A 20,406-nucleotide genomic window follows, 5' to 3' on the forward strand; every position below is an offset into this window, starting at 1 on the left:
CCAGGGGCTTTCCCCATCTGCTCTTACAGAGCGATTCTGGACCAAAGGAAGCCCACGTCACGTTCTGCCACCTTCACTCTTCCCTCCGAAGACGGCCTGCTGCCGCCTTCACCCTGAGCGCAGAGTGGGACGGGTCTGCTGCCGTGCCCGGTGGCTGTTAGTCCGGGGCCGGGGAAGGAGCAAAAGGCCGCTCCACAGACCCTCTGGGGATGCGCACGGCCTGCCCAGAGGCCCCTCGGTGTGGTTCCCAGGCGGGGAGGTGGTCCCGGGCCAGCTGACCCCTGTCTCCTTCCACCTGTAGGTCTGAAGAAATACCGGCGCTACGAGGTCATCCTGACGGCCTACAACATCATCGGCGAGAGCCCGGCCAGCGCACCTGTGGAGGTGTTCGTCGGTGAGGCCGGTAAGCTCCGGGCGCCCCTGCCCTCCGGGAGGCCTGGCCGGGCGCTCTTGGGCTGCGCAGCGTGCCCGTGATGAGGAGCACCATGTCGGTGCGCCACCAGGAGGCTCTAGGTCCCCGCTGGGAGAGACGGATCTGCCAAGGGCTGGGCCGACCGGAGGCCAGAGAGACCCATCCAGTCGTGCTTTCAGACCCAAGGGTTCATTTCACACCCGGAGCCCTCCTCGTGCGTCCCAGGACATGCTCCCGGGGAGAGGCTGCTGCCTCCACGGGAATCCAGGCGCGTGGGGACCTTGGCCTCTGCGGGGAAGTTTGTCCTCGGCTGCCCACGGTTCCTGCGGGGCCCCAGCAGAGGCCCGGCCCCCATGTCAGCCTGACCTCCTGGTCACGGCCCCTTCTCAGGACTCAGAAAGCCACGTGGATCATCGTTTGTACCCCTTTTAGATAAGACGCGGCCCTGAGTTTGTTTCCAGGGCTGTCCCTCGTGTGGAGGCTCCCTGAGAGACGTCATGTGGCGTTGAGAGCAGATTGGGCTCCCTTCTGGCTCTCCCCCTCCTCTGCTGGGGCCCCTGCTCAGGCCAGCTGGGGCAGGTAGAGGGCCGCACTTCAGGTGCGAACGACGGGAACTCCCTCGGAGGACAGAGCCCCAGGCTTGCAGGAGAAGGCGGTTGGGCCTCTGGGCCAGCCCGCAGAAACCTATCAGGTGACCTTTCGAGATTTGGAGAGCTTACTGTTATAAACCAAATGACAGCACTGGGGACCTAATTTAACAGGATTTTTCTGGAACCATCAAGCAACACTTGCCCCAAGCGAGGATGAGTGAAATGCGATGCCTGGAGAATAGGTTTGTCAGAGTCTCTGTATGTCTGTCCCCAGGATTAACCCTCTGGTGTGGTGGGGCCAGGCGGCCAGTGTTCTGGCAGATGCGCCTCCCCTCAGGGGGCCTCCCTCCCTCCCGAGGCCGAGCAGGAACACAGGCAGGGAGGGGATGCGGACGTAGCTTGCGCTGTCTAGGAGGTGGGGGCCCCAGTCCTCTCTGGCACCTGAGCCCACGTCGGTCAGCACGGGGGTTGGGTTGAGGGGAGCACATGACTGGGCAGCTGGAATCGGGGCACCTGAACCGCCCCGTAGGAGGCCTGCATTCGGGGCCCCAGGGTACTGGAGGCAGAACCTGAGTCGCAGGGCCAGGGCGGTTGCTCGGAGGGAAGGACAGGAGCCAGGGAGGGAGGCGGGCAGGCACAGGGAGCCGCGTCAGCTGGCCAGGTCCCCACAGGCCTGAAGCCCGCTCCGTGCTCTGCGCGGCCTTGGCGGGTTGGCGTGCATCAGGGCTCAATGCGCGCAGCGTGAAGTCGGCCGTCCCCACCCCCAGACGCGGACGGTGTGGCTGGAGGAGCCCCGTCGCCCTCCAGCTCCCGCTCCTCCCCTGTCCCGCTTCCTGGCCCGGCGGCCTGGAGGTCACTGTGTGTCTCTAGGAATCTGTCTGTGCTGAACGCCTCGCGGTGTCTGTGCTCTCGAGCTGGCTTCTTTCACTGGACACGTTTTCAAGGTTCACAGTCCGTGTCAGCATCTCATTCCTTCTCACGGCTGGAGAATCCTCCACCATGTGCACACACGCATTTTGGCTCTCCCCATCCGTCGATGGACACGTGGCTTGTTCTGTGGGGAGAGCTGCCTGAACGTGGTGCACAGGTATTTTCCAGCAGCACCGAGCTAACGCCGCGCCCTAGTGCACAGGGGGAGCCCGGGACGCTGCAGCCGGGGCCGGGCCCTGAGGCGGGGTGCCGGCCCCTCCTGCTCCCCGGGGCCCCTCATCTCCCTCTGCTCTCCGGGAGGGCTCCCCGCTCCAGCCCTGGAGGCCTTCCTCCCGGCCCCCGCCCACTCCCCGTGCTGTCTCCCCACATCTTCCAGCATCAGGCTCCTGGACCCCATAACCCCAGAAGGGAAAGGGGGGCCCTACCCAGGAGTCCATGCTCCAGGGCCGTCTGGCCCCACACATGCGCTTGACAGAGCTCGCTGAGGGCACTGGCAGGAGATGCTAAGAAGTGCTTTTAAAGCCTGCTGAGCATCGTACACTCCGTGTCCGGAGCACTGCTCCCCGTCTTGGCCCTGACTCCTCCCCCTCCTGCCCAGGACCCGACTCCGGGCACTTCTCCCCCAGAAAGCTCTCTCTGGCCCCCTCCCCGGTACAGGTCCAGCTCTCTCCCTCTGTGCCCAGCTCCTCGGGCACCGTGTGGACACCTCTGCTTTCGTTATCAGACGGGACTGTCCTGTCTTCCTCTTCACGGGACCATGACCACTCATGTCAAAATGCTCCTCATCCTGAGCGCCTCGTGGTGTCTGTGGGGACCGGAAGGCCTTTGCTGTCCTGCACTTAGACGTCCCCAGACTCCCACGAGCTTGAGGCAGCAGAGCAGCTGCGGGAATCCTGGGCACTGGGAAGTGCTCCGGTGGGGTGGGATGAAGCGGGTGGACTTCATGCCTCAGAGCGGGTGGGGGGCAGGGCTAATCAGAGATGCCTCCTCCTGAAGCAAGGCGATGCGGACAGTGGCATCTGCCCCGTGGCCGCAGTGACCCCAGTGCCCTTGCTGCCACAGGCACACGCGTGCGGTGGGCACGTTTCTCCATCGAGGGTCCTTCCTCACGCCTCCCGCAGCGCCTGGGCAGGGGAGGGGGCAGCTAGGCGGCGTGCAGGAGCGTGCACGCTCTGGGGAGGCAGGTAGGCGGAGTGCTGGCCCGTCGGTCTGGTGGGCAGGCGGCAGGGGCAGGGACCAGAGAAGCTGCTAAGTGCTAAGGGCCAGGCTCCGTGCAAGGGGATCCTCGTAAGCACCACACAGGAAGAGCCCCCTGCCACTCTGCACCCCCCGCGCAACCTCGGATGGGTGTAGGGAGGGAGATAGGAAGGGAGTTGTGTGTTCGCTCCTTCCACCGTAACGGGGTTACAGCCTCCCGGAGGCCAGTCGAGGACACGAGGACAGAGGCAGAGCAGCCTGGTGCACACCAGGAGAGGGTGTGCTGTGCCCCCCGGGGGAGAAAGGGCGAGACCTGCCTGCCCGTGTCGGATGCAGACGGGCACTGACCAGGACTCTGGGCCTTGAGCTGCAGGACTCAGGGAGGGGCAGGGCCGCGGCCCCAGCTGGCGAAATCAGGGAGTCTTTGGTATTTGGTGGAGAAGACAGGGAAGCAGCCTTCTCAGTGTGCATGCTAGCTGCGCTGGAGTCGAAGGAGAGTCCAGCGTTTGTAGGCGGCTCTGCCGGGTACTGGCTGTGTGACCATGGGCAAGTCACTTGACCACTCTGGGCCCCAGCCTTGAGGCATCATGGTACAGAGGGGAGTGCTGTGAGGTAGGACTAAGGACACCTGGGTCCTCATGCCGACTCTGCCCTGAACTCGTCTGTCCTGCCCACAGGATGAATGTGCAGAATATGACCGCACAGGGCAGGTCAGTATTTGTGAATGAATGATTGAGACCCTGGGTGAGTTACTTGACTCGCTTGGCCTCATCTGCAAAGCAAGGTGTGCAGAGTAGGAGGTCTCTGGGTCTAGCCCAAACATACAGTATTTAAGTCTCTTTCACCTCATGGAGACAAGGTAATTTTTAGGAAATTTCTCATTGAGATTGATTTCTGAGCCCAGGTATTGCAAACTGGCACAAATAATACATCAGTATGGACTCCAGTTTGCCGGAGAGAAAATCCCAGCCCGAACAGGCTTAAGCTAAAAGAATCATTTATTAAGTCATGTCACAGAAAAGTTGAAGATCCAGCTTCAGGCATGGCTGGATCCAGTGCCCTAACAGGCTGGTTTGATGTCCCCTCTTGGTTCCATTCTCCTGTCAGTTTGCTCCTATCTTGGGCAGGCTCCTCGTCACGGTGGCCCTGCAGCGTGAGGTAGCAGGAAGGCAGCTTCCCTTCAGCGATGTCTGCAGAGGAAACCCACTGGCTCTCAAGAGCCGGCCTTTGGTGACACGCCCATCTGCAGACCAGATGTGGTGGCCCCCTGAGGTCCCCAAAGCCAGGCAATGATGTCGCGTCTACCTGGGCCCCGTGGGCCAGATGGTTGGGAGGATCCCCAGGGGAATGGGTGCTTCCTGCGGCGGTCCGCATGCAGTGATGGCAGAGTCTGCAATGGCCAGAGCTGCTCTGGAGAGAGGTGCAGAGACCGGGTGTGGGCTGCCGTGGCACGGCTGCCGTCCAGCCCCATCTCTGTGTTCTCGGGATTCCAGCTGCTACAGGGCTCCAAGGAGCCCATATCCCGGCCTTCAAGATGCATGCTACTCAAGGGTGGGTCCCCACTTTCCAGCCAAGGCTGCCCTCCTGCCCTGGGACAAGGGCCAGGCACATGGGCCCCTGCCTGTGTTTCCAGGCCTCCCAGGCTGCTCTCCCCTGGAACAGACATCAGCCGTGTCATCTAGCATCCCTGCTCTTGCCCCGCCGCCCCCGTCCCAGGAAGCCCTGCAGGCCTCCCGCAGCCCACCTTCGGGGCCAGCACCTCGGGGGAGAGCTGTCTCCTCCCTCTCTCCATGCAGAGCCGGGGTTCCCTCCTCTGTTCTGGAACACGTTGCACACGCAGCTTTCTGCACTCGCCATCTGTGGTCTGTGTGTGCTCTGTGCTCCACGGTGCCGAGAGCCCCTCCGAGTCCCCCCACCATCCTCCAGACTCCGTGGATTGCCTGGAACAGTGTGGGGAAGCGGTGGGGGGGTGGGGGGCAACAGCAGATCAGATAGGAAGGAGGGAAGCCAGCAGCCCTGCTCGGAAGTGTGGACGCCAGAGGTAGATGACAGGCAGCACCCTAGAGGGTGGGGACCCCTGGGGCCAGGGACACATGGAAAGTGCCCAGGGGGAGGCTTCAACCCCGGCTCCCATTTGCTCCATCAGCCCTGCCCATTCAAGAAGGACAGGCATCTGGGGACCCCAGAAGCTCAGAAACTGTGAGGGCTTCTGACAAAGCACAGCACAGCAGACCTGATGGGCCCCAAACCAAGCCCAAGGCGTTCTGTCCTGACTCTTGTTCTGCTTTGATCAAAAATTAATCTCATCCTGAATGCTTTGTGGGGACCAGTGGGGGCAGAGCACCTGTTCCCTGCTCTGACAGTGGGGGTTGTGGAGGCAGAGACCTCCCACACACACACACCCTGCTGCCAGGGAAGGGGGATGACAGCCCGTTCTCACAGAGTAGGGACCCCCTCACCCCGTCGGCGCCATCCCAGCTACCCCCTCAGGACCCAGCAGCCCCCGGACTCCGCTCTGCCCCCACCTGCTGTCCACAGCCACTGCGCGGAGCGGGTGGGCTCTTACCGAGTGGTCGTATTTGGGAGGCAGGGGTGACGGTAGAGCCCCTATGAATTGGGGTTTGATTTTCTGAGGCAGCAGGCCCAGGCGCCTCTGTCCTAGGGTCATTGTGGAGATTCGGTGAGACTGAAGAATGAGAGGTCCTTGGCCTGGCGCCTGGCCCAGGGACGCACGGACAGCTGTCTGTCCACCTGCACTTCAGGGGTGGGGCAGGGTGAGCAGCCGCCGACTACCTCTAGCGCTGCTTCCCCTCTGAGCCTTGGCCCAGATTTAAAGGCAGAATGCACTCCATCTCCCAACTCAGATGGGCCATCTACAGAGCCAAGATGGTGATGGAAGAGGAGAGGAAAGCCCGTGTCAACCCCGAGAAAGCTCTGGCCAGATGGGGTGATGGCAGCTGGGAGCGGTCTTGGCCCAGGAAGTGACCGAGGCGGCCAGGTGCTTGGCCTGGGCCTGAGCTGCCGGCCCGGACACACCTGATGTTCAGAGCCTGGCCCGGGGCCTGGAGACTGCAGCCCGGCTCCAGGATGAGGAGGCACGTTGCATAGCCCACAGAGTGAGTGTGGATGCTGTGGGCCAGGTGTGCCATTGGATAGGAGTAGAGCCGTGGGTGCCTGGAGAAAGGCAGGCTGCCGTGGAGGGAAGGGGTACATGTGCAGGGGCCTCTCGGGGCAGCGGTCCTGTTCCAGGGGATGACATACAGGGTCGGCCTCACCCTTTGACTCTGCCGTGAACAGCTGCCATCCCAGGAACTGCCACGCGGAGGAGTAGGCAACCCGCAGAGGCTTCTGGGCAGGGTGGGCTCACAAGGTCGGGCCTCACAGCAGGCCTGCAGGAGAAGACGTCAGTCCCTTTTGCATGTAGCCAGTGGGGGTCCTCCAAGAGCAGTCCGGCTGCTAGGCCCAGGGCCCACCTCCTGGCCTGACTGCTGTCACCCGCCTTGGACAGGTGTTTCTCAGCCAGGGTCCCAAAAGCAAAGTCAGAACCCTGCCGAGCTTGGAGCAGCCGCTCTGGCCTTCAGGAGCTGCCCGGCGTGGCTAAGAAAGGAGAACGGGGGGGGCAGGCGGTATGGGGCAGTGGGCTGAGGCCAGTCCCAGGGTGGTTACTCCTCCAGCCTCTATTTTCTGTTCTATGAAATGGGATGCCCCCTGTGCCCAAGCACGGCACACTCCAAGGCCCTCCCACTGCTGGGGGACGAGCAACGGAAGGAGAAGCCCGGACGGTGTCTGGGGGTGGGGGCTGCTCTGAGCTGGGCTGTCGACAGCAGCTCACAGGGGGCCCAGTTGGGGTTTTCAGCCACACCTGTGAGGCTCCCCTTACTCCCCCTTTTCCACTGCTTCGACTGTGAAAAGCCCAGCATTGGCTTTCCCAGGCTGACCACAGTCTCCCCATCCCTGCGGTCCCACAGACAGTAAGCCCAGGCAAAGCCTGGCTGGGACTTTAACCCCCAGCTCCCAGCCCCGTGGGGCCAGGCCGGCCAGGCCCGTGCAGCCCGTCTGTCCTGATGCCGCAGCATGGCACCTGCCGGCTGCCCGAGGCCACCTGTTCTCCCCATCCTGGCTGCTGGGTCTCCTTTCCTCCATGAGCAGCTCCAGCACCTTCCCGTGAACGTGCGTGAGTATAACCCACATGTGCCCCCCTGTTCCTGGAGGCTCTGAGTGCAGCCCACAGGTGCTCCCGCTCAGGGGAGAGGCTAGGAGACTCCACACCCGCCGAGCCCCCAGACGCTCTGAGTGCTCTGGTCCTCTCTGCCCCACTGGTCCAGGGGATGGCCTCTGCAGAGAGCGCAGGGCACAGCCCTTCAGCGGAGAGGGAAGATGTCCCCTCCCGGCCTCCAGAGGCTTCTCCAGATCTTGCCCCTTGCATCGGGGTCTGGCAGTGGTGGATCGAAGCCAGGTCTGGGATTGCATCTAGAGCCTCGTCCAGGGGCTGGAAGCAGCAGGGGCTCCAGAATTTCCCCATAGGAGCAGTTTGGGAGAGCAGGCAAGTGGGGCTCACTGCTGCATAAGGAATGGGGAGCCAGGGCCAGGGGATGCCTTCCCTGGATGAGGCAGGTGGTACCAGATGCGAGGCTGGGTCCAGGTGGCAGAGAACCTTCGCAAACCACCCCTGGGGTTACTCCTGCTGTTCACCTGGGAGAGAGACACGCATGGACGTGGGGTGCAGGGCCTTGCTGTCATAAATAAAGTCTCTGTGAACACTGTTGCAAATCCTTTACAGCCTCTCTGATTCTCTCCTTGGGAGAAAATGCTAGAAGCAGAATCCCTGGCTCAAAGGACGTGAGCGTTTTTTGCTTGGAGAAGCTGAAACTCACTGACATGCCGTGCTGTGGGGACCAGGACACAGGTCTGTGGTTTCTCTGCTTCCACGTTTGGATCTCGCCTCACTTGTTAGGTGAAAATATATCTCAAAATATATCTCACTACCGTTCCGTCCGCCAGCCTTTAATCCCTACTCTGCCATTAAATGCCTGCCACCGTACACGGCGACGTTTTTCCCGGAGTCTTAGTGTTCTGGGGGTGATTGGTGAGAGCTTTGTATGCATCAGGGACGTCACGTCCGCCCCACTTGTGGCCCATGGTTTCCCTGTTCTGTTGTCTGTCACTGAGTTTCTTGTGTTAAAACTGCGTGGTCAAACCTCTCGCTCTGCGGCGTCTCTGCTTCCCATCCAGGAGCCTGGGAGGTACCCGGCTTGTCTTCCCAAATTTTCATGGCTCCGTTGTTCCCAAAAACTCTTGGATGCATCTGGAATTTGTTTCGGTGCCGGGCCAACATGAGCTTCTCAGCGGCTGGTTTTCGGAGACGCTGCCCTGGTTCCATCTGTGAGCGACCTCTCTTCCCGATGCCCAGGTTCTTGCGAAATCGTGCTCGCTCTGGTGCCGCCAACCCCCTCATGCTGCTTTATCACCCGTCCTTTGTGTTTCACAGCGCTCACCCTATTTTTTTGTTTTCCAGAACTTCTCAGCCATTTTTAGGAACTTTACAATCATTTTGGCAAATTCTGTCAGGGGTTTGACGGAATGTGTATTATGTTCTGAAGGGATGGAAAAGTGCACCACGCGGTCATCCCGCTGGCTCGCCCTCCCTTCTGGACCCTCCTCACCTCCCCCCCTGCGCCTCCCTCCTTGGAGCTGCACTAGGCTCCGCCCTGCGGGTCACCTGCTAGACTCAGTCCCTGCAGTGTCATCACCGTGAGCCCTGACCTCCGACGGCTTGTCCTCACTCTACCCATGGCAGCCGGAGCCTGAGGCCCACTTGCTTGTCGAGGCACACAACTTTCTGTCGCCCCAGGAAAAGGAAGGACTCGACAGGCTCTCCCACCAAAAGAGGGAGTTGGGACTTTCTCCTGCATCCGGCGGGAAGCGCCCACAGGAGGTCAGGTCAGCAGCCTGACCTTTGCTCTTTGACACGACAACTTTTGCCAAAAAGGAAAAATGGATAGTCACACACTGTCATCGTTTGGTTGCTTTAGGGGCCATGTGGGTCGCAATGGGCCTGAGTGTCACTTCACGAGGCCGCAGAGCGTCTTGGAACGATTGGTTGGCTCTTTTTTAAAGAACGAGAAACTTACTGGGAACTGTGGGCTCTACCTTCCTTGGAAGTCGCCGCTGGCTGGAAGGAGGAATGGCACGGCTTCTGGCTGGTTTAGTTCCCCTCGCGACACAGAGCCGGGCTCCAGCCTCAAGGGACGAGAGAAGGCTCTGGAGTCTGCTGGTCTGAGCCGGGTGCACGGCCAGGAGTCAAGGGCACTTTGGCCCGCGGCACCTCCCCAGCATCACGCACGATCTCCAGGTAATTACTAGTGGACGCGGGGTTGTGACCGGCTGAAAACCACGGCAGCTTCCGTGGTGGGCCCGCCTGTCGTGCGGTGGGCCCCGCGGTGTGTAGGCGGAGATGCAGGCTTGCAGGCAGGTGATCACGGACAGCGGAGCGGGTGTCTGCCGGGTCCTGACAGTCTGCTGTGTGCCAGGCGCGACTGCTGCCGTAGGCTCCCAGCTGAGCCGCGGGTGCACAGAGGTCATCCCCCAGTCTGGAGGTGGCCGGGGGCTCCTGGGGCTCCTTCTCACCCCCGGGGGCCACAGCACGTGGTTTGCTCCCTTGGTGCACAAAGTCCCGACGAGCCATCACTTCCGAGTTCCAACTGGAGCGTCCCCGCAGAGGGACATCCTCCCGTGTTGCTGGGCCTGACCCCAACAGGCCCGGCAGGTATTGGTAAGGGAGTGGGGAGCCTGCCCGTCCCCTCCCCAGGCCAGGAAGAGTTGCAAGGGATGGCCTGGCGTTTGCTGCCTCCTCCAGACTGTCTTCAGCATCCCTTACTCCAGGACCCCTGTCCTGAGACCGCGTGGGAATGAGGCAACGGAGTCAGGCAGCTGTATTGATTCTAAAGCCCCTGCAAGCACATGGGGGTCGGGGCGCCGAGTGGGCAAGGGGAGGGCTGAGGCAGGAGTGCCCCCGGGAGCAGCATCTCCGGCCACCAAGAGCATCACCGGGTCCCCCAGCTCGGGGTGTCCCACTCCTGCACCACGTGCTCCCCAGCCTGGATTACTGCCTTCCCCAGCAGACGAAATGTTGGTAGATAAATGACACTTCTAGTAACCTAATTTCCATCAACGTAGGAAGGTTATGGAGAATATTCGAATGCCTAATGCTTTATTTGGAAAGGATCCCAAACATCACGCCATCCGGAGTCCCGAGTTCTCGGCCGATTCTCGGGACGTTCCTCGGAGCACCGTACTGGCGATGGGTAGAGACCCACTCCCTCGGCAGCTCGAGAGGCCCCTGAAGGGGGAAGACCATGTCCTTGAGCAGCTCGCACTCTGGGCGGAGAGAGAGGCCTCCCCTGGGACCTCTCAGCGGGTGAGGCCGTCCTCGGGGCCTTCACACCTCGCAGGGCCCCGCGTGGACTGGCGTGCCTGCTGGGTCCGTAGACGCTGGGTCGTCCCCGGGGAGGAGGAGCACCGTCCCCACGCGTGTGAGTCAGCAGACCGGCCACGGGGGGACAGGGTGTTCGCGCCCGCCCACCGCGCTGCTGGCGGCACAGACGAAGCCGCAGATTTGGAAGTGCTCCGACCCCGGAGTCTCTCCCCAGAGCCTGGCCTCGCCTGTGCCTCTCCTTCCCCGCCAAGCTCTTCCTGAATTCAAGAACCTCCCTCCTTCCATGTGTTGTGTCACTGCTGACGGGGGAAGCCGGGAGTGGGCACAAGCCGCCGGGCTGGCTCCGCGGGCCCTCATGCATCCATGCACTCACCGCCCAGCTCGGCCCCGGCGCCCACGGCCGGTCGTGCTTTCTCTGTCCTCGTACCCGCGTCCCTCTGCCCGCTGATTCTGCAGCTCTTCTCAGACATCACACACTTTCTGGTAAATGTCCTATCACTTCATTCAAACGTATCTCCAGCACGTACCCCTAGAAGAACTCTTCAAATACATACATACATGATTACATAAACTATGAAGGCATCATCTCACCTGGAAAAATTAAGGATGATTTCTTTGTGTAATCCAGTATGCAGTCAGCATGCAGCCCCCTGTGGGACTGCCGACCCTCCGTCTTCCATTCCGTCCTCCCTCGCGACTTGCCAGCTTCAGCCGCATTTGCCCTTGGAACTGCCGACGCCTCAGCTCCTTGTTACCAGGTCCAGCGGCTGCTTCTCAGCCCTGCTTCTGACCTGGCCTTTGACTCTGGCCAACTCTGGGCCCGGTCTCTGTGGCACAACCCCCCAGCTCCCAGGCTCCACCTCTGCTCTCTCTCTGGCTCCGTTCACTCCCGTCTGTCTGTCCCTCTCCCAGGATGGTCACCTCATTCCCACACCCTCAGGTGCCTTCCAGGGCCACGTGATTCCCGAGTCTGCTCCTCCCTGTGCCCCGGGGGCAATGCCTCTGTCCATCCCCAAATCCCAGGCAGCCTTGACACCTTGGGGGGCAGCCTTGACACCTCCCAGCCCTTGATGCCCACAACCCATTTGGCTGGTCAACATTTGTTGACTCGTGGTCCCCAGCGTCAAATGCCGCGGCCGCCGCCCTCCTTCATGTGCCATCTGCTGTCTCCATCCTCGCAGCAGTCCCCGCCGGTCCTCACGGCCGGTGGACCCCCCAGCTTCAGCCCAGTCATCTCCAAGTATGCCTGCGGCTCATAGGTGTTCAAAGACTAGCTGACACAGGGATCGTGGGCCCTCACCTCCCGGGTTTGTTTGCGACGTGGAACGGGACACTCTGGGCTTGAGTCCCGGCCTTGCTCCTCGTCAGAATGCTCTTTCACTTTTCTTACACAACAGGAATGTCAGCGACAGCCCCACAGGCGGCCGCGGGGAGGGCCCATGTGGGGTCTGCCGCGGCCCCCTCCTCCCCTCCCTGCACTCGGAGCAGGGCTGAGGGGCAGCACGCCCAGCCCAGCTTGTCCAGGGTGGAGGCTTGCCTCAGCTCTTCCTGCTGGGGACCTAATTCCCCAGCCTCACTTGTACATCGATTTCTTGAACCTGAGCTTCGCCCAGGGGTCTGGTGCCGTCAGTCCTGACACTGGGACGTGGGAGAGAGTAGGAACTGGAGGGAGACACCCTCCCCACCCCAGACTTGCCACATCCCAGCAAGTGCGGGGCTCAGAGTTTACCTTCATTTTACAGGTGAGAAACACTGAAGCACCAAAGCTTCCAGAGGGTTCTACAGGAATGCTCTGCTGGTCAGTAGTAGCAGGATATACCAGTGTGGCTGCCTCATCCAAGGCAGCTGTTTTTCCTAGAAAATAAGGCCCTCTGGAATCAGATCAGAACAGAAGGACACAGGGTTTCAAAAGTTGAGAAAACCGTGGATGAGGCCACTCTGGGCCAGCCTCACTCTCCCTGGGGCTGCCTACCCCAAGTCACCTGCCTCTCCGGACTTCCTAGGCCCCCCACTGCCTGCCCAAGCACGTGCACACTCACCTCTGCCTCGACCTCCACAGGGGGCCCGAGTGGCCAGGCCCTGGTGGCTGTTTTGTTGTACCCGGCAGTCCCAGGGTTACATGACGGGGACAAGCTCACAAGGCTGGTGGCCGGGGACATTCCAGCACTCATACTTGACAAAGCAGCTTAGCAGCCAAGCACCCCCTTCCCAGCCCTGCCCTACATCCTTGCTTTCCTGACCCAGAGCTGGGTCCGCAAACCAGGCCCACAGGCCAAATCCAGCCAGTGCCTGTTTTTGTAAATAAAGTTTTATTGAGATGCCTGTTCGTTTACATAGCATCTGTGGCTGCTTTTGCCATATGAAGGCAGAGTTGAGTCGCTGTGACCCAGACCTTGCGTCCCTCAAAACTTAAAATGTTGCCCAGCCCATCACAGAAAGCTCCCCAGCGCCTGTCCTTGATAATCAGCAGAGCCTTTCAGTTACGGAGACCCCAGTTCAAATCCAGCCCATTCTGGGACAAACAGCTTCTGCCCCTTCAGGCTCAGCTTTCTAAAGCGTGAAATGAGAAGAAACATCTTACCTCTAGCTTGAGTTTTGCAAATACAAACTGCATACGGTGCAGGTGATTAATCGGGGACCATGGTTTGTGCCACACAGACCACCAGCGGTCACAGTCCAGTCATGGCCCGTGGGCCTGCGTCTTGCTCCGGTGGGAAGCTCACTCCACAGGCAAGGAGAAAAGTGCTGGCGATGGGCGTCGGTGGTGGTGGAAAGCATCACTGGTGGGGATCAGACGCTGGGTTTGTTCAGCACTCACCTTTATCACTGAAATGCCTGAGAGAGAACTGCATTTGAAGTCCCACATTTAGCATCAAATTCAAGCCAGTCCTTCAGAGCCCAGGATGTGCAGAGACTGGGCCTCGGCTGGGTACTTTTCCTAGAGGAGCTCATGCTTGTACAACGGATATATTGGTTATCTATCACTGCATAACAAATGTTCCCCACGCAGCTTGAAACAACACGCATGTGCAACATCGCCGTGTGTGGAGGCCAGGTGTTCAGGCACAACTTAGCTGCGTCCTCTGCTTTGGGTCTCCCCCAAGGTGGTAGCCAGGGCGGCTGTCTCATCTGAAGGCTGGACTGGGGGAGGAGCCATTTCTAAGCTCACTTGTGTGGTGGTTGGCAGGCCTCTATCTCGTGGGCTGTTGGACAGAAGCCTCCCTGAGCTCCTTGCCATGGCGAGCCTCTCCAGGGGGCATCTCCCTGCATAGCTGCTGGCTTCTCAGTGCATGAGAGGGCAGGACAGAGGGCCAGCAAGATGGGCACCAGCCATAGAGACGGACAGTCTCCTGGATGCTGATCATGGCACCGCCACCCACCATGCCTGCCACGTTCTGCTGGTCGGAAGCAAGTGCTCGCAGGAAGGGAGGGTGTGAGTACCAGGAGGTGGGACCATGGAGTGTCTCCATCACCCAGGCTGCTCGTGTCCAAGGCTGTGGAAGGCAGAGCACCCAGGACACACCTGTGCTCTCCCGGCTAACGAAGGAACTGCAAGGAGAGACGGACATTTAAATACATCAGCACGTGGTGACATGACTACTGACAGTCCCTATGGGGACATAGCCCAAGCAGGGCCGGTGCACCCTCCACGCCCGCTGAGTGGGTCGCTGGACAGTGAGTGAGTGCAGGGGAATGGGCTTGGAGCGAGACACTGTGTTCAGGCCACCTTACTGAGTGCCTCCTCCTTGCTGGCTGCCAAGCTGTGTCCTCTCAAAACTTAATTCATTTCGTCTCTGAAACCCATTAAGTCTGGTATTTTCTCCTATTTTACAAAAGAAACTGAGGCTCAGAGAGATGGAACTGTGTCCCAAGTCCCACAGGCTGAGCCCAGATCCTAAAACTCACCATCCAGGGCTTTTCCCACAACCTCCCATCTGCACCCTCCGTAGCCCGGAGTCCATGACATTGTTTTTGAAGATGGTTTTGGGGACCTGTTTCCTGGTTTTTCTTGGTAAGCTTCCTTAAAGTTATGTTGGTTCTGACTCGGCAGTGAGGTGATTGGAGGAAAGACGGGCATCTGAGCTCAAGTGAGGGGCACCAGGCTGAGTGAGATGGGGCTGGACTGAGGCGGCCACTCCAGGAACCCGGGAACGTGGCCTCGGATCCCCTGCCCTCCCCCGTGCATTGTGCTGGGCGTCAAGGGCTGCCAGGCCCTTCTCTCACACCAGTGCGGTGTGAGTTGAGACCCGGGGCCAGGCCCTTCTCTCTCCGCCCCGGTCTTCCCCTGCAGGAAAGGCAGTGATGAGAGCCCGCCTCCTGGGGTTATGAGGGTGAGGTGAGCCCAGACAAAAGGCTTGCACACGCACCCCCGCGCCGTCCTCAGCACTGTGGTCACACCCCCTGATGGGTCACAGTGATTCCAGCAGCCGGCAAACTAGATGAGAACACCACTCTTCAAAAGGCCCTGCAGATGTCTGGGGAGAAGGGGCTTTGGTTTGAGAAAAGGGTGATCCATGTCTTTCGTGTTCATTACAGATTTATAAAACACGATCTTCTCACTTTGAGTTCTGTTATAGGCTTTTTTAAACGTTACTGTGTGATGTCGAACTGAACACTGGTTTACAGACCCGGAGTTCCTCAGGGCAGGCCTGGCAGCTGCCTGACCTCCTGCGGGGCCCCGGGCATTGGACTTGATGTTGGTGACAGCAGTGATTCTCCTGTCTTCCTTCTGGGACTGTGCCCCTGCCCAGAAGTGAACGAAGCCTTTGTGTTTCCAGGCTCTGCTCACCTTTTGAGATTCTGCTCCTTTCCCCCATTCCTGCGCTGAGTCATTATTCTGTCTCCAGTCTTGACTTGTCCCCTACTGAGTTAAAGACCTCCTTTATGTATTGCGAAGGCCCCAGAGGTTAGATAATTACCCAGAGCCGGAGTCTCTCTCCAGGTACCCTGGCTGAGAGGAACAGATTGTATTAGCAAAGTTTGCTGAGAAGGTAAACTATGTTAGAGAATTCTATTTCCTGTTTGTTTTGACAGGAAATCAGAAAGAGTGGCCAGAAAAATGGGGATGTAATTAATGTTAACTGATGAATGTATAATTTTTTTATTATATAAAACAAATACCTGTCTCATTATGTTAAAATGTTAACAATGATCCTCAAAGTATCAGTTAAAAAATTGCTCTACCCAAAAAATAAATCCCTGGGTTGCAGAAAGTGAAAGAAACCTAGCATAGGCTAGCATGATCTAGCATGGCCTAGCATGACCTAGCATGGCCTAGCATGGTCTAGCATGGCCTAGCATGATCTAACATGGCCTAGGATGACCTAGCATGATCTAGAGTGGTCTAACATGGCCTAGCATCCCCTAGCATGGCCTAGCATGGTTTAACATGGCCTAGCATAGCCTAGCATGGCCTAGCATGATGTAGCATGACCTAGCATGGCCTAGCATGACCTTAGCATGGCCTAATATGATCTAACATGGCCTAGCATGACTTAGCATGATCTAGCTTGGTCTGATATGGCCTAGCATGGTTTAGCACTGGCAGATGCCCAGCACGGCCCCAGGTGGCACTGGCACCTGGATGACCATCTGTCCGATGTGACCCCAGCAGATACCCCACCCTGTTGCTCTTCCCGTTCCAGCCTCGTACGTGGCCCTCGCTTCCCTGGCCCATTGTCACATGTTGAATCCTCCCCGTTATTGAAGGATACTCTTTTCCAGGAAAGACCCCCTGTCCCTGGCCAGAAATGACTTCTCGTGGCCCTTTGAATCTGTCCTCACATCACACCCTGTATCATGATTACTGTGATTTCTCTCTCTTGTCACGTGTTGCTGTGTCTTTGTGTCCACCCACCCCTCAGCGCCAAGCCTAGGGCCCGGTCGATATTCAGGAAAATGTCAGCACATTATACGCTGTGGTGACAACCAGCCGCCGAAGTCCTAGTGGCTTAATCACCAGCGGTAATTTCTCACATTCTCCGTCCTCCTCGGCCAGCTGGGTCCCTCCTGCTCCCCGTCATCTCCTCTCCAAGACACAGACTGAGGGCTCAGCCCCCGTGTGGGAACTGCTGCTCAGGTGGTAGTGGGGAAAGAGGAGGTAGCCGGCCGGGGACCCTCTGGAAGCTTCTGCCGGGAGGTGGCCTGGGTCAATCCTGCCCATGTGTGACTACTGCTCTGCTGTCATCAACCACGCTGGGGCCAGCAGGGGGACATGTGGGCCCCTTCAGGAGGGAGACTTCCCCAGGCCGGACCGACGACCCTCCCACAGAGGCAGTGGGTAGTTCGAGTGAGTGAGTGAGTCTGCAGAGTTATTTCCTGCAGCACACAAAACCTTCCCTGACTCTCCCAAGCGTGCACTCATCTACCAGAAATCTTTCCAGGCCTGTTGTCTCTTTCTTTCCGTGGTGTGACCACATGGGCCCTGTCCAGTGACCTCACCTTGGAGCGGAAGCTCTTAAATGCTGACGAGGGAGGGTCTGCAGCTCAGAACTGAGGAGTGGCCAGGTCCGCTTGGGGCCTGGTGGGCACGGGCTTAGGGGGCCATGAGCCAGGGCTCTCTGCTCTCCAGCAAATTAAGACGGAGCCAGGCATAGCCATGTTGTTCCGGCAGCTGCTCGTTGACCCGGCTGCTGCTGGCCAGCCAGGTCGGGGCAGTGCGTCTGCCCCAGGGGGGTCGGGTGAGAAGGACGAAGTGCTGTCCTTCCTGCTCTGTGGGGCTTGTGTGCGGGGCCTCCCTGTGCAATCAGCCAGAATCCCAGAAGATTCCAGAAATCTTCAGGGGCAGGGTACCTCTAAAGGCCCCGAAGTTCCTCTGTTACTGCTCCGGTGGGCTCTGTCTCTGGCGGCTCTGTGGCCAGGATGGCAGGAGCCACCCCACCGAGGACTGGCTCCCTGGGGCGCGGTGGCATCGTCAGCCCTGACGCCAGGCATCACCTTTGCAAGCCACCTCTCAGGGCTGCTTGTGGGCAATCCATGTCTCAGCACGTGTCAGAGGCAGCTGTGCAAAAATGCTCTTTAATGCCGATTTCATGCATGTGACAAAAGCATCCCAGGCTGACACCTGTGTTTACCGTACATCACAGGCGCGAGCAAGGGCTCGTCAGACATTCCGTCCATGCCCCCCCGCACATGCGCCATGACCAACAAGTACTGTATTTGGGGCTGTAAACGGCATTGCCTCCCTAAGTCGGGTCATCCTGCTGGCGTGGAGACCCAGACGCTTTCAGGAGCCAAGAAAATGCATCTCAAAACCGACACGCTCTGCTCTCTGTTTGCACACATTTCTCTCTTCCCTGCTGGTGTCGTCACCAAAAATGTCCTTGTTCCCTGCAGCATTTTTATGGCACAAAAGCTCTGTGCTGCAGGATAGCTGGTGGGCACATCAGAGCAGCTCGGGACCTGCACGGGACCAACGGGTTTTGTCCAGCATGTGACGACCCTGGCCAAGAGGCATGTGGCCCCTGAATTCCAGGAGCCGCCTCGAGTCCCTGGGAGCCCCAGTTTTCTGTGGACCTCTGTGTCCAGAAAACAGTCTCGGGCCCGGGGTTTGGGAAGGAAACCCTGGGGTGGGGGTGGGGGTGGGGCACCACGCACAGACGGTTCTAACCGACTACCGGGATAATGGCCGTGCTCAATTTCGCCTTTCACGTTTTAATTGTACAACAGTAATTTTGCAATAGAGTTGCCGATGGCAAACATGCAAGACATTAACTTTATTTATGTTTTGGATTATTAATGTGGCTGTTAAAATTCCTCCAGTTAGTTTTGATTGAATTGTTTTTTTGTGTGATTCTGTTGTTTAATGGAGCGGTAAATAAGAATTTCTGATAATAAGGCCGAGCATCTGTCACAACAACCTGGTGTCGGTTATTAACATTTCCATTAACAGCAGGGTGGGCAGTGATCATACGGGAGCCACACAGTTAGAACAAAATAAATAGTCGGTGTCAGGCTGAGTGGGAGTTAATTACTATTTTATTCTGCTTTGTGGGGAGGGAGGGGAAGGGGTGACTCTCGAAGGTCGTTCTCTCCCGAGAGCCGGCGTGCGGGGCCGTCGCCCTCGGACAGTGGCTGTGTCGTCTCTGCGCACAGCCCGGAAACGCCCCTGGGCCCGCAGGCCGAGGCCCCCAGACAGCTCCGGGGCTCCGGGGTCCAGCCCAGCACAGACCCGTGGGGGCATGCACAGGGGGCAGGGGAAAGGAGTAGCTCCCAGGAGGCAGAGAGGAGCCCATCATGCACACAGGTGCCGGGCAAGGAATTCGGAGACGGCGCGGGGTTGGCGCATGCAGACGAGACGTGTTCTGCGTGTGCACACATGCTCTCGCCCAGCTTCCCAAGGGCCGCCTGCTGAGCCGACGGCCGCAGTGTCCTCCCCACCTCTCGGAGCACAGTGTGGCCCTCGGGGCCGGAGGACCCGGTCCTCAGAGTTGGAGCCGTCGGCCGCAGTGTCCTCCCCACCTCTCCGAGCACAGTGTGGCCCTCGGGGCGGGAGGACCCGGTCCTCAGAGTTGGAGCCGTGAGGGGCCTCAGGGCAGGGCCACAGGGAGTGGTGCTGTCTGTGCTCCTGACCCTGTTGGGGGATCAGCCCGGCGTCTGCAGCCCCAGGGAATGGGGCTCCTCCCCATGAGGTTCCTGGCATGGGCACACAGATGCCTTATTTTCTCCACGTTCCATCCAAAACGCAGTGCCTCGCTCCACTGCGAACATGGCAACACACCCCATAGGGCCAGCAGGACCTGCTGCTCACTCAGCGGCAGGCCCCCCGACGTCCCCTGTCAAGTCCCGGTTGGTGCTGAGACCTCAGATCCTCCTGCACGCGTCACACCTTGACGTCACAGTAGCCCTTAGACCAGCCTGCCAACACCACCTCACGTCCCACTCACGAGGCCCACAGATGACCGGATCATACCTTTGTTTTTGAACACTGCCAACTGTGTCTCGATAGAATCTGTTTTCTTTGTAATTCTGCAGACTATTTTATGCATCTCTAAACGTGATTCCAGGAAGGGTTTGCAGGGCTCCCTGGCATAAAGGTTGGATGGCCCGGGGTAGGCTCTCAGCTAGGGGCCCTGCACGCGTCAACAGACATCTCAGCTCCTGTCCTGCACTGCTCTCTCCCCAGCCCCAGCCATGGCTCCGCAGAACATCCAGGTGACCCCGCTCACGGCCAGCCAGCTGGAGGTCACGTGGGACCCGCCGCCCCCGGAGAGCCAGAACGGGAACATCCAGGGCTACAAGGCAATGCTCTCTCGCATGGTTTGGCTCTTCCTTCCAGGTCACCCGTAGGCCGGGATAAGTGGCCTCGATCCCCAGAGTTCCCGAGGGCTTTGCTGGAACCCCGGCCACACTCCATGTCCTGCCGGCAGACCCACAGCCAACCGTCTGCCCGGAGAGCCACGGGCGATACTGAGCGGCTGGAGCGGGCTTAGCCTGACCTTGCCTCCGGGCCTGGGGGTGGGGGCCTGGTGCCCAGGATTCCGTCCCTCCCAGGCCCGGCCAGGACCCCTTTCTGCCCCTGCACCTGCTCTGGAGGCCTCCAGTATCTCTGCTGACAATAAAACAGAGCGGGCTGAAGAGAACAGGCTCTCCAGCCCAGCTCTGCCCTTGGGTTTCTATTGAACATTTCGTGAGGCCCGGGCTGGAGGGGCCCAAGAATTTGCATTTCTAACAAGTTCCCCCAGGGGTGTGGTTCCTAGGAAGCCCACTTTGAGAACCACCACACTAAAATCTTACGATTTCACATTAGTTAACCATTCCGGAGATGGGGCCAAAGAAAGGCAGCGGGCCGTTGAGTGATTACCCAGAGTGGGTTCATCTGGGGGGGGGCAGGAAGCCCCCCA

General features: G+C 59.4%; 1 protein-coding gene across 1 annotated transcript in view; it reads left to right on the top strand.

Annotated features, from left to right (window-relative positions):
* SDK1 (sidekick cell adhesion molecule 1) overlaps positions 1–20,406 on the top strand; it is an 821,758-nt gene that overhangs the window by 758,099 nt on the left and 43,253 nt on the right. The window contains exons 30-31 of the mRNA XM_081822645.1: positions 302–403; positions 19,689–19,804. Of these exons, the coding sequence (XP_081678771.1) occupies positions 302–403; positions 19,689–19,804 (218 nt within the window). The remainder of the gene's footprint in view (positions 1–301; positions 404–19,688; positions 19,805–20,406) is intronic.

Source organism: Leptonychotes weddellii, chromosome 5 (assembly GCF_054177405.1).
Source record: "Leptonychotes weddellii isolate Sample4059 chromosome 5, ASM5417740v2, whole genome shotgun sequence".
Classification (NCBI taxonomy): Eukaryota; Metazoa; Chordata; class Mammalia; order Carnivora; family Phocidae; genus Leptonychotes; species Leptonychotes weddellii.